We start from the raw sequence: 16,755 nt of genomic DNA on the forward strand, positions 1-16,755 counted from the left end.
TAGGAACTCTACTTTCATATGTCAGGGACTATATTGTTGTTGCTAGATGCCATTGAGTTGGTTCTGACTCATGGTGACCTTACGCACAACAGAACAAAACACTACCAAGTCCTGAGTAGCCTCAAAATTTGTGTTACTCTTGAGCTGAATGCTATTGCCACTGTGTCAGTCCATCTCGTTGGGGTCTTCCTCTTTTTCACTGGCCCTCTACTTTACCAAGCATGATGTCCTTTCTAGGGACTGGTCCCTCCTGATAACATGGTTGAATATGAGAGACAAAGTCTGGTCATCCTGACTAATAAGGAACATTCTAATGTACTTCTTTAAACACAGACCTGTTTGTTCTTCTGGCAGTCCATGGTATCTTTAATCTTTTTCTCCAAACCTTAACTCAAATGCATTGATTCTTCTATGGTCTTCCTTATTCCCTGGCCAACTTCACATGCATATGAGGCTATTAAAAATACCATGGCTTGGGTCAGGCACACCTCAAACTTTAAATAAACTCTTTAAATTTGAATACTTTAAAGAGCTCTTGCGCAATAGATTTGCCTAATGTAATAAATAGGTCGTTGGATTTCTTGGCTGTTGCTTCCATGAGTGTTGATGATTGATCAGAGCAAAATGAAGTCTGTAACAACTTCAATCTTTTCTCCATTTATCATGATGTTATTTATCGGTCCAGTGAATTTTTGTTTTCTTTACATTAAGATACAATCCATACTAAAGGCTGTAGTCTTTGATTTTAGTCAGTAAATATTTTAAGTCCTCTTCGCTTTCAGCAGGTAAGGTTGTATCATCCGCTTATTGCAGATTATTAATGAGTCTTTCTCCAATCCTGGTGCCATGCTCTTCTTCATATAAACCAGCTTCTCAGATTAGGTGCTTGGCATACAGACTGAATAAGTATGGTTAAAGAATACTGCTCCGACAAACACCTTTCCTGACTTGAAACCATTCAGAACCCCCATGATTTGTTCCAACGACTACTCCTACTCTTTCGTCTATGTACAGGTTCACCATGAGCACAATTAAGTGTTCTAGAATACTCATTGTCCCCAGTGCCCATAACTTGTCATGAGCCACACAATCGAAAACCTTTGCGTACTCAATAAACCCAAGTACACATCTTTCTGGTATTCTCTGCTTTCAGCAAAGATCCATCTGATATCAGCAATGATATCCCTAGTTCCACACCTTTTCTGAATCCAGCTTGGCAGTTCCCTGTCAATGAACTGTTGCAGCCATTTTTCTAACGATCTTCAGCAAAATATTACTTCCACGTGATGTTGATGATATTGATTTCTGCAGTCAACTGGGTCACCTCTCTTAGAAATGGGCACAAACATGGATCTCTTCCAAACAGTTGGCCAGGTAGCTGTTTTCCAAATATCTTGGTATAGATGAATGAGTGCCTCCAGTGCTGCATCAGTTTCTTGAAAGATTTCAATTTGCATTCCATCAATTCCTGGCACCTAGATCTATGTCGATACTTTAGACTTCTTCCTTCAGTACTATCAGTTCTTGATCATATGCTACTCTTGAAATAGTTGAACATTGACCATTTGTTTTTCATACAGTGACTCTATGTATTCCTTCCATCTTCTTTTGATGCTGTTTGTGTCATTCAGTATTGTGCCCAAAGAATCCTTCAACACTGCAAGTTGAGGCTTGAAGTTTTTCTTCTGTTCTTTCAGCTTGAGAAATGCTGAGCATGTTCTTTCTTCCCTTTTGTTTTTCTATCTCCAGCTCTTCGCACTCCATTATAATATTTGACTTTATCTTCTCAAGTTGCCCTTTATAACTGTCTGTTCGGCGCTTTTACTTACTCATTTCTTTCATTTGCTTTAGCATCTCTATGCTGGAGAGCACGTTTCACAGTCTGTTCTGATGTCCATTTTGGTCATTTCTCTCTATCTTGCTAATTAATGACCTTTTGCTTTCTTCCTGTCTGAGGTTCTTGATGTCATCCCACAATTCTTCTGGTTTTTAGTCAGTAGTGTCGAATGCATCAAATCTAAAGTCAGATAGGATATGTTCAAGGTCATATTTTGGGTCTTGTGGATTTGTTTTCATTTTCCTCAGCTTCAGCCTGAACTTGCCTATGATCAACTTATGGTGTGTTCCAGTCTGCCCCTGGCCTTGTTTTGGCTCATTAGCTTTTCCTTCTCTTCCCACTGATATAGTCAATTTTACTCCTGTGTATTTCATCTAGTGAGGTCTATGTGTCTAACTACCTTTTATGTTGTTTTAAAAAGGCATCGCAATGAATAAGTCATTGGTCTTGCAACATTTTATCATGATTTCCAGTATCATTTCTATCACCCAGGGCATATTTTCTAACTACTGATCCTTCTTCTATGTTTCCAACTTTTGCATTCCAATCCCCAGTAGTTATCAGTACATCTTGATTGCATGTTTGATCAATTTCAGACCGAGGAAGTTGGTTCATCATCACTGGCCTTAATGGTTGGTGCATAAATTTAAATAATGGTATTTCTTATAGGCATATGGATATTATCCTGTCACAGACAGCATTATACTTCAAGATAGTTCTTGAAATGTTCTCTTTGACGATGAATGCGAACCATTCCACTTCGATTTGTCATTACCGGCATAGTAAACCATGTGGTTGTCGGATTGAAAATGCCCAATACCAGTCCATTTCAGCTCACTAATGCCTAAGGTATAGATCTTTATGCGCTCCATTTCATTTTTGACAGCTTCCAATTTTCCTAGATTCATATATTGTAAATTCCATGTTCCGATTATTAATGGATGTTTGCATCCATTTCTTCTCATTTTGAGTTGTGTCCCATCAGCAAATGAAGGTCTCACAAGCTTTACTCTGTTCACTTAACCACAGTCAATTCTATTTAGAGGAGACAGCTTGTATTCTGAGTGCCTTCCAACATGAGGGGCTCATCTCCTGGCACTACAGCTGACAATATTCTGGTATTATTCATAGTTTTTCATCTTAACAGCACTGTATCTGACAATGTTCCACTGATATTCATAAGATTTTCAGTGGCTAAACATAGGTCACGATGAGTCAGTACCAGCTCGATAGCGCCTAACAACAACAACAACAGTAAAACATTTAGAAGTAGTTCGTGTCTCCTTCTTCCATGTCTGTCTTCATCTGGAAACTCAGTTGAAACCTGTCCACCATGGGGGACCCTGCTGGTATTGAAAATACCGGTGGTATAACTTCTAGCATCGCAGCAACACACAAGCCCCCTCAGTACAACACACTGACAGACAAGCAGTGGGTGGCAGGGCCTATGAACTGATGTTATAGCGCTTTTCCTGCCTCCCCATGTGCAGGTGGGGACAGAATTCACCACCATCCTGTACAACTTCATGTGCAACAGCAGCTGTGTTGGGGGCATGAACCGGCGGCCCATCCTCATCATCATCACCCTGGAAACCCGAGAGTGAGTGCTTACACATGGGGAGAGGGGATTGGGCCAGTGGACATGGACAGGGATTGCTGTCTGAGCCCTGGGACGAGTTTGAGAAAGGGGCCCTTCATGTTATTTTTCTGTGGCTATCAGACCTGGCTGCTTCCAGGGAGGGATGTCCCCTTGCCCTGCAAGGGCGGCTTAGGCGGGAGCTAGGCCCGAAGTCTGGGCTGATGTCTTGGACCTTTCTGAATTGGCTCCGTCTAGCCAGCAGTGCCTACTCCCCTCACTGGCCCCTAAGCCCATCCTGTGGGGTCTGCAGTTGTGGGGAGTGGGCAGGGCTGAGTGTGGTGGACCCGGACATTCACAGTTCCAACTCTGCCTGCCCCACAGTGGACAGGTGCTGGGCCGTCGGTCCTTTGAAGGTCGCATCTGTGCCTGCCCTGGCCGAGACCGCAAAGCTGATGAAGACCACTTCCGCGAGCAGCAGGCCCTGAATGAGAGCGCCGCCAAGAGTGGGGTGGCCAGCAAGCGCAGTGAGCAGGGGTTCCAGGCACGGGTGGGACCTGCCATGGGGTCAGTGAAATGCCAGCTGGGGTGACTTGAGTCTGCATACAAAGGAAGTGAGGAATCCCTGCTGAGCCAAGGGAGACTTCCTCCACACCCCTAGTGTTGACAGACTGCTCGTCCCTGGGCTCAGGGCCCTCTGAGGTCACTGCATGTGGCCGGCACGGTCCCAGTTTCATCCAGTGCTCACCCTCAGGGCTGTATATCCAGCATAGGCAGCCATGGGGTTTGTCTGCCTTAGGGTTGACTCTCTAGACCTGAGGATCTGTGAGCTGTACCCACTCATCCATCCCCGTTCACATGCCCTCTCACCTCCTCTGACAACTCACCAGCCTCCCCTTCCTCCCTCCCAGCGTTCAAGCAGAGCCCTCCAGCCATCCCGTCTCTGGGGGCCAATGTGAAGAAGAGGCGGCATGGGGATGAGGACATGTACTACATGCCCGTGAGTGGCCAGGGAGGAGGGTGCAGCCCACACTTCTGACATCTGGGTCCCAGGGTTCCACAGGGAGGCCCAGAAGGAAGGACCAGCATGGGAGCGAGTCCCCAGTTAGTGGTTGTGAGTCCACAAACCCAAGACAGGAACGTGCAGCTCGCCCTCCCAGTGGCCCATCAGAAACTGCCCAGTGTGTGCCACCCTCACCTGGTGGCTGACACTGGCTACCCCGGCAGTTTTCATCATCAGTTGTGAGCTGTTAATTGTTTGAATTCTGAATGAGCCCCAAATTTAAAAACCCTTGATTTGCTGAGTGCCTCCGACCCACCCATTGTACAGTGCTGGGAAGAGGAGTGGTGAGGGCTCTGGGCAAAGGCAGGGCAGGTGGAACACAGTCTGCTTGGGGAGGTGGGCATTCTCCTCTGGCCAGGACAGCTCCTGGGGAAGAAGGGAAGATGGCCCCTGGTGTTGACAGCCCTGTGGAGGGAGCAGTCCTAGGCTGCCAGCCAGGGTCCTGCCCAAACCACCCACAAAGGATCCTGGCGGGCAACAAAGGGCTGGTTCTCTTGCAGGTGCGGGGCCGGGAGAACTTTGAGATCCTGATGAAGATCAAGGAGGGTCTCGAGCTGACAGAGCTGGTGCCCCAGCAGCTGGTGGATTCGTACCGGCAGCAGCAGCAGCAGCTCCTGCAGAGGCCGTGAGTGCCGCCCAGCCCGAGCCACAGCCAACACCGCTGCCCGGCAGGTCCCGTGCAGCAGGGGAAAGACCAGGAGTGTGTGCAGGGAGACAGAGGGCCCCACGAGGTGTCCTTCCCCAAGAAACCTTCCCTGGACATGGGCTATCCTGGCTCCTGCTGCACAGCCTGAGGCAGGCCCCCCCTGAACTGGCCCAGAACTGACCCCTAGGGGGAAGGATGGTGCCACCCATAGACCAAGGAGACAGAGCTCCTCCCAGGCCACACTGAACTCTGTTGGGTTTCTCCTCAAAAGCATGCAGGTAGGGAGGGCACTTGAAGTGGTCAAGGTGAGGAAACTGCCCACCTCAGAGTCTCAGCTCAGAGCTGGCCACACAGGGCCTTGTGGGCAGTAGTCAGGGTGGGGGACATGAGGGAGGCTCTGATATCTGACCAACGAGCTGTCACTTTCTGAGCAGGAACCCGCTGCAGACCCCTGCCTATGGGCCCATCCTGTCTCCCATGGGCAAGGGACATGGTAGCGCCAGCAAGCTACCCTCCGTCAACCAGCTGGTGGGCCAGCCTCCCCCGCATGGCTCAGTGGCTGGGCCCAGCCTGGGGCCTGTGGGTGAGTCCTTCTGTCAATTACAGATCTGAACCTCCGTCCACTCACAACCTCCTCGGGGTGGAGGTGGGGGCGGGGGCCACGCCTCTGTCTATGGGAACAGAGGGTGGCATGAGGAAGGATACATCCTGGCCCAATCTCAGAGGTGGAGGGCCCCGCCTCGGGTGGTTTCTGAACCTCTGAGAGACTCCGTTTCCCCATTAGCAAAATGGTGATGAGCATGTCAGACACCCTCAGGTGGGGCTGAGATGATGAAGGTGGGAAGCACCCATCAGAGCCATGTGTGGTGCTCAGTGTATGGTGAGGGCTCTCCTGGGGTAGAGTCTCATGTGGGCACAGCCTGTCACATTACCAGTGCTGTGAGCAGTGTTTCTCAGGTACAGGTTAAGCACCCCCTGCATCGGAGCCCCAGAGCAAGGCAGACACTGTTAGGACCCAAACAAGTCTCTCAGCACCTCATCCTGCACCATAGGCTCAGAGATGGAGGCGAGGCTAATGGGTGGTGCTGACTCAGCCCCAGAAAGCTCCATCGCCCCCTGCTTCCAGAACCTTCCGTAGCATGCCTGGATGGAGTCTGCACAGGGTACACGGGTCTGCTCACTCTGACAGTACCCCTCTCACCCAGGCCCCGGGATGCTCAACAGCCATGGCCACTCGATGCCGTCCAACGGTGAGATGAATGGCGGACACAGCTCGCAGCCCATGGTTTCGGGGTCCCACTGCACCCCGCCTCCCCCCTATCACGCCGACTCCAGTCTCGTCAGGTAGGTAGGGTGCAGCTGGGTTCAGGCCTGGCGCTCTGTGCTGTTGTTATGTCCACTAACCTCAGTCTGTCAGTGGCTCCTGGTCAGCTGGCCTTGAGCACCCCTCCCCCAGCCATCCCTGCATGCCTCTTCCTCTCTTTTAGTCACTGCCAACTCAGGACAGGGAGACAGTGGGTGTCAAGAGAAGGTCCAGGGGAAACAACGTGCTTGCTGTTGTTAGGGGCATGGAGTCCATTTTTCTAGGCTATACTGTTTGAACTGCAAGGTCGGCCGTTCAAATCCACCAGCTGCTCCTTGTAAACCCTATACAGGGTCACTATGAGTCGGAGCCGACTCGACGGCACTTAACAACAACAACAACAATCTTTATGGAAGGCAGATCTCTAGCCACTGGGTGAGTTTGAACTGCAAGCCTTTCAGTTAGCAGCCAAGCACTTAATCATTGTGCCACCAGGGTTCCTTACAGTTTACTTAGGGGGAAGAAAAAGCACAGAGACAGGGGTCCCCTGCTGGATATGACAGGGGCTGTGTGCACATCTGCCCAGAAGAGCCACAGATCTGCTCAATGCCTCAGCCAGAGGGCACTTGGGCAAGGAGCGTGCCTGCACCGAGTGTGGACATGGACACTAACACCCCTTTATCTCTCACACTCTCTCTGCAGTTTTCTAACAGGCTTGGGGTGTCCCAACTGCATCGAGTATTTCACCTCACAGGGGTTACTGAACCTTTACCACCTGCAGAACCTCACCATCGAGGTAAATACTCACAGCTCCCTCACCACTGGGCACACATCCCCTGGACCCCCATTCTAGAAGGTGGCAAACAGTGTCACCTCCTTCCTGGCCAACCATCCCCAATCCATTCTTTCCAGCATCGGGGGAAGCTGGGACATTTGGAAAGGTCTTCCCCACGAGTTCACATCCTCTGTGTGTGACTTCTGAAGTCACTCAGCGAGTGTTAGGAGGGCAGCTGGGTGGGACACATTCAGGCATCACGGGGACTAGAGAGTTTCCTCCTGTGCCAGCATCCTGACCCCCTGCAGTCACTCCACCTTTGATTTGATGGGGCTGCTGTCCCCCATGGCATAGAGAATTGTAGATTGAGAGGCGTGGGTAGCTGGTGGTGCGGGTCCAGGTCTACACTGGTTTACCTGTGAGGATACTGAGACCCAGAGAAGGCCTATCATGAGAGCGGGACACCCCCGGCTCCAATCATGTATCTCTTTACATTAAATAAACCAGTTGCTGTCTTGCTACCTCCAACTCATAGTGACCCCCCCCTCGCCCCCGCCGCTCTTGTGTGTCAGCGTAGAACCGTGTCCCACAGTGTTTCGAATGGCTGATTTTTCAGATCTTTCTTCCAAGAGGACTCTGGATGGACTTGAACTTCTGGTTGTTGTTGTTATTATGTGCCGTGGAGTCGGTTCCGACCCATAGCGACCCTGTACAGGGTTTCCGAGGCTGTAAATCTTTACGGGAACAGAAACATCTTTCTCCCGCGAAACAGCTGGTAGTTTTGAACTGCTGACTTTGTGGTTCACAGCCCGATTTGTAACCACTACGCTAACCAGAGCTCCTTTAGCTAAGCATATCACCATCTGTAGCACTCCAAAACCCAAAACCCACAGCCGCCGAGTTGATGCCTAACCCCAGAGGTTAGGGTTTCTAAGGCTGTACTCTTCAGGAAAGTAGACATTGTTCTTTATCCCACAGAGCGGCTGGTGGGTTTGAACTGCTGACCTTGTGGTTAGCAGTCCAGTGCTTAACTTACAGCATCACCAGGTCTCCTTTCTTGAGCACACCCACCCCCCAGGGACCCCTAAATGAGAACACTGGCCTATTACTCCCAACATAGGAAGGACTTACCTTGCTTGTAGCCTCGGTTCACCTTGAACCATGACTCACCAGGACACCCAGCATTAGGCTAGTGGTCCCCTGAGAGTCCAATCCAGTCACTGGAGCCCCTTGCAGCCCCCCTTTCCTGCCCCTGCTGGGTCTAGGATGGAGGTTCCTCCTGCTGGTTCTAGCCCCAGGACTCAGACCCCAGAGACCCAAGATAAGCAGCTAACTCAGCATGGCCACTATGTACAGGCTGTTCATGCTGTTCCTGAGGCCTCAGTGACCAGGGCCAGAGGCTCCGCCCCACCAGCAGACCCGAGTGCAGAGTGAGCCCATCTGTCCATCTGTTGCAGCGTGATATGTGTGCTTCTAGCATCTGTGTGAGGGGCCGACGGAGGGGCTCCATACAGCCCCGTGTCACCTCTGCTCTCACCCCTCTACCTCTCCACTCCCCTAAACGGCCTGTCTCTGCCCTGCCCTGATGTCTCTGGTCAGACGCACGCTCCTGCTAGGTCCCCCACTGCCTTCCACTGAGTTAGTTCCAGGACCACGTGGGGTCCTTCCCTGCCCCTTGGGCCCTCCGCCACCTCACAGAAGGTGGCACTAGGGTGGCTTTCCCACTCCGGTCTCATCACACCACTGTTGCCCTTGCAGGACCTCGGGGCTCTGAAGATCCCGGACCAGTACCGGATGACCATTTGGCGGGGCCTCCAGGACCTCAAGCAAGGCCACGACTATGGCAGTACGCAGCAGTTGATCCGGGCCAGCAGCAACGCGGCCGCCACCCTTGCGGTGGGCAGCACAGGTGAGCTGCAACGGCAGCGGGTCATGGAGGCTGTGCACTTCCGCGTACGCCACACCATCACCATCCCCGGGCGCACCGGGCCCGCCGGCCCTGATGACTGGGCGGACTTCGGCTTCGACCTTCCAGACTGCAAGGCTCGCAGCAGGCACGCCATAAAGGAGGAGCTCACGGAAGGCGAGATCCACTGAGGCCACCGGACACGCCTCTTTGTCAAAAACTGCCCTCCAGAGGCGGGGCCTCTGGGTTGTGCCCAGGGAGGCAACGAGGTCTGCCCTGTGGTCAGGCGCTGCTCCAAAGGGACATCTTGGACCTTCACCCACCCCAGGAGACGGGTTCAAGTCTTCAAGCTGCCCACGGATCGTCTGAGTTTCCTGGTGGTAACTTCTGGAACCACCTACAGGTGGGCTTCCTGGCAGACATGACCCAGGTCACCCAGGCAGGATGGGACCCCGTGGCCTGGAGCAGAGGTGTGTGGGACCCAGAGCAGTGCCACTGGACCTGGGTTCTGCTTGTCCTCTGGAGGACTCTTACCTCCAGGAAGAGACCCTTGCCAATTAAAGGGTTTGCTTTGCTGATGGACTGCCAACAAGTATTTCCTGATGTCCTTTGGGTCAGGGTAACAATGAGCAGCTCAGCGGTGGTGGTATCGAAGGTGTGAACTCGGGTGTATGTGCAGGCCTCTGGGAGCACATCCTGGCTCGTGACACACACAACGCTGCTGTGCAAAGAAAACACTCATTTGCTGGAGAATATCCCAAACTGTTTTCGCCCCAATCTGGGTGGGGCAGTGCCTCTGCTGGGCTGAGGGCCAGTTGGGGCCCCTCATATGCTTGACCTCTAGTTCCAACCCCACTCCTCACTGACTGCCCACTTCCTGTTCACAATGAGAAAGAGTGTTCAGCTGGAATTGAAGAGAAGACTGGGGACAGTGACGGCAGGGGCAGGCTACTTGGCCTACCAAGTGTTCAGAAGACTCTAATGAATCCACCTCCAACCAGGACCTGTGCCAAGGCTGCTGGCCATGGTCACCTTGTGTCAGATGACTCCCCCCCCCCCCACCAGCATATAATCAACAGTGTGTTTGGAAATCAACAGGCTATTGGAAATTGTCAATATTTGATAAACAGTGTCCTTTTCTACAACGCTGGGTCAACTTTTATTTCTTCAAACTTTTCTCTGCCATCATTTTCAACCTAGAGGTGTTAAACCAGCAGGGTCCAGCGCCGGTTCCCAAGGGCTGGTGGGAAGGGACGGTGAGATGACTGTCTGAAGAGAGGGAGGGTCCCGAGTAGGTATTTCTGCTCCAGTTGAAGCAGCTCTGCTGCCTTGGCCCCTTTGTCTCAGGGTTGGGAGAGCCACAGGACCTGGGGAGGTATTTGTTGGCAGAAAAGCAGTGGGGGGACTTTCTGGGGGTGGGGATCACAGACCTGGGGGAGCGGCAGGCAGCAGGAAGGCCATCCTGGACTCAGATGGGTCTGGGGGCTATGCTGTGAAGCCCCAATGCCCACTGGGCCAGCACTGAGCTGTCACACGAGCACTGTTGTGCTTGGTCCCCAAGACTGTATACCAGAAGTCAGGCTCCACGCCTGCTGCTCCACGTGAATCAGAAAGCACATACGAGAACACCAGTTCCTTTTTGGCTCAGAGTCATGTCCACCCTCTAACACCCTGACGGGCCAGTTTCCAGGCTAGGACCACGGTGTTTTGGAAAACTGCAAGCATAAAACTTGCCTATCTGCACTTAGTTAGAAATAGCTGTTTGTTGTAATGTGGTCCGTGTATCTAGGACAACTCCCTCGTTCCTCTCCTCTCACCCTCAAGCAACCCCAGAGACATTTTCCAGAGGAGGCACAGGCTGGCCAAGGTTTGGAAGTGCCCAGGGGATTCCAATGTGCAGGTCCTGAAGCCCAGAACCATTGCATTCCAACCTTTAGGCCTGCTCTGATGAAATCACGGTAGTTAGCTTCTTTGTGGGGGTAGGGGGAGGGAAGTCACAGGTCCCTTGGAGACTCTCTAGCCTCTCAGCACAAGCCCCGCCCCGAGTGCTCAGACAGCCAATCACAGGCAGCAACTGCAGCCTGAGGCCTTCTCATAAGCTGGGCGTGGTAACGTCAGGGGAATGTGGCCTCTTGCCGCACATAGCCATGTTCTCATCTGCTCACACTTAAGCAGGTTGTCCTGTGCCCTGGGCCTCCCACCCCCTTTGCAGCAGAGTGGGATTCAACCCTGGTACCTGACTCAAGTCTCTGTACATCAAGCCCCATCAGTACTGCCTCCTCTTGCCATTTCGAGAGCCCTCCAGGTTCTTCCCTGGGCCACTCAGTGACTCCAACCCATGATAACCCCATGTGCGTCATAGTACAACTGGGTTGCTTTCCAAGGGATGGTGTTTCAGGAGATCACCAGTCCTTTCTTCTGAGGTGCCTCTGGATAGATTTGAACTTGCAACATATCACTTAGCAGCTGAGTACATTCACCGCTTGCACCACCCAGGTACCTACGGGCCCAGGCTGAGTTGTGGCTGAACTCCCGGCTACCTGTGGATGTGTCTTTCAGCCACACTCACTCCCACAGCTCTGCATCCATCGTTAGGATATTCACAAGGTCCTCCATGTGCTCCTGGGAAAGGTTAGTCATGTGATCACCAGGGCCTAGGGGCCTCCCTGGAACCCCCACCCATACAGCTGAGGAAGGACACCCAAGAAGGTCCTGTCTAGTGTTTTCCAAGGGTCCCCCCGAGGCTTTGCACATGCCTCACACCCACACACCTATCCCACCAGCTTACACATATCCCCCTGACAGAAGACCACCTTTGGAAAGTTAAAAAACAACACACACACACACAAAAGTAGAAGAGCCAATAGAAATTTCCATATGATGAAGACAGGACAATCAGCCTTACAATAGGTTTGAGACCTGTGCGCTTCAAAACTCAGAGATCAGGGAAGACTATGAAAACCTCCATGGCTTGACATATTCCCAGTGGTGATGGAGTGGTCAGGAAGCTGTCCAGAGGCCTGGACGATGAGCAGGGAGCTGGGGACTCCTGCAGCACTGATCTAGGACTGGAATGAGGATGAGTGGTAAAAGTTAAACTGATTGTTATTCAAAGGCAGTTGGCAGTTCCCAGGCGCTTTCCCTAAGTAGCGTTGCATCTAACTCCTCTCTCTGCCATTTCTGCTGTCCCTGTCTCCTGCCTGGCTTTGGCCACTAGGGTGTCACTGTTACCTGTGCTTCAGAAACACAAGTCTACACTTTTCTGCTGTTGTCAATAAAGCACTGCAATGCTTTCAGGATTTCAAAAACTACCACCCATGTTTTTTTCCCATCATACACCGCTTCTTCAGGCAGTACTAATGAATCTACTCCAACAATCTGATGAACTTTTGTGGGAAACTGTGTTTTTTTAAGCCGTGTTTTGGTGGCATGTTTTGTTTTTGTCATGTAATAAAGCACATGTTCTGATGCCATGTGTGTTCTGATGCCACTCCCCACAGGCTGGGCAGAAACAAAGCAAGGAATTCAAGTACCACTGCCACTGAGAACACTTTAGAAAGGGTGTTTCCTTGGGAATCAGGACCATGTGACATCCCTATAGACTGCCCTGTCTGAGATGCTGAGAATCTTCAGGACCCCAGTCCCTCCACACCCCCTGCACCTCAAGTGCATGCCTAGCTGCCATACCCCTGCCTGAGAGAGACACATGCCCGGCCACCACACACATGCACACACCCCATGTCGGTCATGGCCCAGACCCTGTGAAGGCCTCTCAGAGCAGCTGCAGGTCCTTACAGACATCCCCACGGCCTGCTAGAATTACACACACTGACGCTTCTCAGCAAAACCTAGAGCTCAAACAACACAGCGCCTCCTGTTGACTCAAGGTGGCCTTTGCCTCTTCCAATCAGTTGACCAGGTAACTATCTTCCAAATTTCTTAGAAATTTCATGGGAGTAGTAGTCAACATATTAAATGACATATTGCATTGGGCAAATCTGCTGCAGAAGACCTCATTAAAATGTTGAAGAGCAAAGCTGTCAGGTTTTTTGGGGTTGTTTTTTTTAACATTTTTATTGTAAAAGGAGTGAAAGTTTTCAGGGCAGATCATCAGTTTTACATTCAACAAATCATATACTTTGTTTCATTACTATGATTATAATCCCTACCATATACGATCAGTAAACAGTATTTCTCTCTATTCATTTTAGCTCTTTTTTTTTAAAACACTCAGGCATATATAATTACACCATCAAAGGGCACATTCTGCAAGTCTGTCTCCTGTCCACCAGCTCTCAGTCCCTCTCTTTCTATGAATCTAGGGTCCTCAGCTGCTCCCTCTCTCCATGTTCCCATCTTTGCCTCCAACTCTGGTGTGGCTGTTCTTCTGGATAAGGTCCTGCATTCCGCTTGTGCTCTTCTCCTTTGATGGTACTAGGGTCCTCTGTTTCTGGACTGTAAGATTAACTACTCCCCAATTTTTGTTACAAAACTTCTCCGTTTACAATTGTGACAGTCACAATTAGTCATGATAACAATTACTCACTACTGAATCATAAGAATCTTATCCCCATCTCTTTTTATCAGACCCATCTAGACAAGATGAAAACTATTCAGTGGGGACTCATCTTCCCCCCCACACTCTTAAACTAAACTTCCTCTTGAAACCTTGTAAGCCAGTCACTTTGTGCCTTTATCGCCCCCTCATTTTAGGTATCCAATATCTAAGTTGCCCATCCCTATCTACCCTGTATACAGAGAGAATAGCATTAATACTTGATGTGAAGACTCCTTCCCGCACTGTTGGTATTTTGAGCTACTACCTGAGTTGAGTATAGGTCAAGTTCATTAAATTGTAGCAATTTATCCTCATTTTCTTTATCAAAAATTGTTTTCTTATCTTCCTCTAGTCGAGTTCTAATTATCAAGCCATCGAGGCTAGGTCAGATGGGTACTATCTGCAAGTTTGGGTGTTCTTGTGTGTCTCCCCTCACTTTATATCAGCTTCACTCTTAACTCTTCACTCTTAACTCTGTGGTTATGTCCTTGTCCATGGGCTCAAGTGTCCTCAGGTCTCACCACACTTTGGACCAACCAGCCCTTCCTCTTCTTTCTCTCATCTCCAGGTCAACGGGAGTCAATGGACGGTGGTTGAACTCAGCCCATTTCTTCATTGTTGCCTTTCCCCACTCTTCCACTCACCAGTAAACCAATGTGGTCGCCAGCAAGCTTACATGCCTGCTCAGGTGTTCCCTTTGAGTTTCAGTCTTGAGGAGGGCTTGTCTTGAAGGGACTTGATTGCTTGCTTTGATGGCTTCCCAGAGAACAACTTGCTTATTCTTGGCGTAGCCAATCATAAAGCCATTTTTGTTTTGGGTTTTTCCTGATGATCTTTCTTTGAAGATGTACTTTCTATCACTCTAGCTGTTCCAGGCTGATCTGCTTGTCCTTTCTAGTAGGAATGTCCCACCTCAGAAGGTTCTGGATGGGGCTCAGGATTCCACCTAAGGTCCTATACACTGTGAAGGCTCCGCAAGAGGCCTATTTCATTGGGCAAGTTCTAGAACCCCTTTTAGGTATTCCAATCAGTTATAGGCTGAAGATGGGCTTACAAGCTTTCTGTAGTCATGTTTCCCAACATTACTTTATATCCCACTCAAGTGTCTATTTTATAATAGTAGGCAAGGGAAACCAATATCCATAAGACAGTCAAGCACAAAGATGTCACTTTGAGGACCAAAGTGCACCTGGTATTTTCAGTAGCTTCATATGCATGTGAAAGTTGGACAGAGAAAAAGGAAGACTATAGAAAAATGTATGCATTTGAGTTATGCTGTTGGGGATAAAGGTACCATGGACTGCCAGAAGAACAAACAAATCTGTGTTGGAAGAGTTACAGCCAGAATGTTCCTTAGAAACCAAGATGACTAGACTTTGTCTCTCATACTTCGGACATATTATCAGGAGGCACCAGTCCATGGCACCATCATGCTTGGTAAAGGGAGGGTAAGCGAAAAAGAGGGAGACCCCCAATGAGATGGATTGGCACAGTGGGAGCAGCAATGGGGTCAAGTGTGGCAGCAACTGTGAGGAGAACGCAGGACCCGGTGGTGTTTTGTTCTATTGTGCATAGGGTCACTATGGGTCAGAAATGGCTCAGTGGCACGTAACAACAACAACAACAACAACAACAACAACAACAACAAAGATTTACAACCTTGCAAACCCTATACAGTGTTGCTGGGAGTCAGAGCATACTCGATGGCACACAACCACCCCCACCGCTATGGATTTATTATTTGACTGAAAATGGAGTCATGAAGGTGAGTTCATTTCCAGACCTGCAGGGTAACTAAGGGCCTAGGGTCCCACCTGTCTCCATCCAACCAGTAAGCCTCGTCTTTTTCTATGATTTTGAGTTTTGTTTTATATTTTTTTTCACCCAATCTATCTAGGGCCTTCTACTGTGAACCCTTTCAGAGCAGTTGGTAGTGGTATTTGGACACTATCCAGTTCTTCTGGTCTCATGATTGTGTAGAAATAATGATCATTGACCTATTGGACTAATTCTTCCCCTGTGTCTTCAATTTCCAACACTCTTCTTTCTTCCAGACTGGAAGAAACCAATAGATGCCTATGCCCACTTTAAGACCCTGTTGCTATTCACCAAAGTAGAGCGTAGAACATTGTCTTTGTAGACCATGTAATGAGGATGGACCTTGGTATCCCCTGAGAATGTGGTCCTGAGCCCCCAGTGCTACTGACCCATTCCTTCATCTGCCAGGCTTTCAAGTTGGTTTCTGTTTCCTGTGAGCCCAGCCCTATACCACTTCACCCACATTAGAGGACAAGGATGGCCAAACATGGAGACACACATAATCTCAGCCCCTCACCTACTCGGCACACACCTATCACTGCTTCCAAAAACTGCCTCCAATGGGAAACAGACAACAACTCCAGAGGTATTGCCAGAATGACACATATCATTGGGAGGAGATTTCAATACAAGAACTAGAAAGTGCTAGAACCCATGTTGTTCATGCCCACTCTGTACAGCATCTCAGATACATGAAAATAATTGAAGGAAAAGAAAAGATTTGACAAAATCAAATGCACAACGGCTAACACTCAAAGGAAACAAAAATTGTTATCTATAGTAAAAAAGATACACTTAAAGCTTGAGAGACTACTTAGGAATATGCAGAACAAATGTCTCCTTGAAAAAGGAGAAGGTGGGAGGTAGAACTACTGAGTATGGAAATTGACATACATTTCTAAATGGAAATGTGTTTGCTGCTTAGCTTTAAATGAGTTCTACGTTGTCTAACTGGAGCCCCTGGGTGGTGTAAACAGTAATGTGTTTACCTGCTAATCAAGAGGTTGAAGTCCACTCAGAAGGGCCTTGGAAGAAAGACCTGGAGATCTACTTTTGAAAAAGTAGTCGTTAAGAACTATGTGGGGTCGTCTTGAGTCAGAGTTGATTCCAAGGTTCTGATTACTTTGTCTTACCAAAGGAAAGAATGTCTTGAGAGGGGTTGAGAGAGCACTTCTTTGGGGTACTGGCTGGGACTTGGACCACACTTACAAAGGGCACTGTGAGAAACCCTTTATGCACATTGGCCCATTTGATCCCCACCATATCATGTTTG

The 16,755-nt window shown here is 49.6% G+C and overlaps 1 protein-coding gene across 3 annotated transcripts in view; it reads left to right on the forward strand.

Annotated features, from left to right (window-relative positions):
- Window positions 1-9,297, forward strand: part of TP73 (tumor protein p73) — a 57,699-nt gene extending 48,402 nt beyond the window's left edge. For 2 of the 3 annotated variants that reach the window (XM_006871739.1, XM_006871740.1), the window contains exons 6-13: window positions 3,328-3,437; window positions 3,798-3,940; window positions 4,325-4,413; window positions 4,977-5,101; window positions 5,557-5,705; window positions 6,328-6,466; window positions 7,128-7,221; window positions 8,959-9,297. In XM_006871739.1, the coding sequence (XP_006871801.1) occupies window positions 3,328-3,437; window positions 3,798-3,940; window positions 4,325-4,413; window positions 4,977-5,101; window positions 5,557-5,705; window positions 6,328-6,466; window positions 7,128-7,221; window positions 8,959-9,297 (1,188 nt within the window). The remainder of the gene's footprint in view (window positions 1-3,327; window positions 3,438-3,797; window positions 3,941-4,324; window positions 4,414-4,976; window positions 5,102-5,556; window positions 5,706-6,327; window positions 6,467-7,127; window positions 7,222-8,958) is intronic. The other variant, XM_006871741.1, reaches the window with a different exon arrangement.
- Window positions 9,298-16,755: the final 7,458 nt, after the last annotated feature.

The sequence above is a fragment of the Chrysochloris asiatica genome, unplaced genomic scaffold (assembly GCF_000296735.1).
Source record: "Chrysochloris asiatica unplaced genomic scaffold, ChrAsi1.0 scaffold00173, whole genome shotgun sequence".
NCBI lineage: Eukaryota > Metazoa > Chordata > Mammalia > Afrosoricida > Chrysochloridae > Chrysochloris > Chrysochloris asiatica.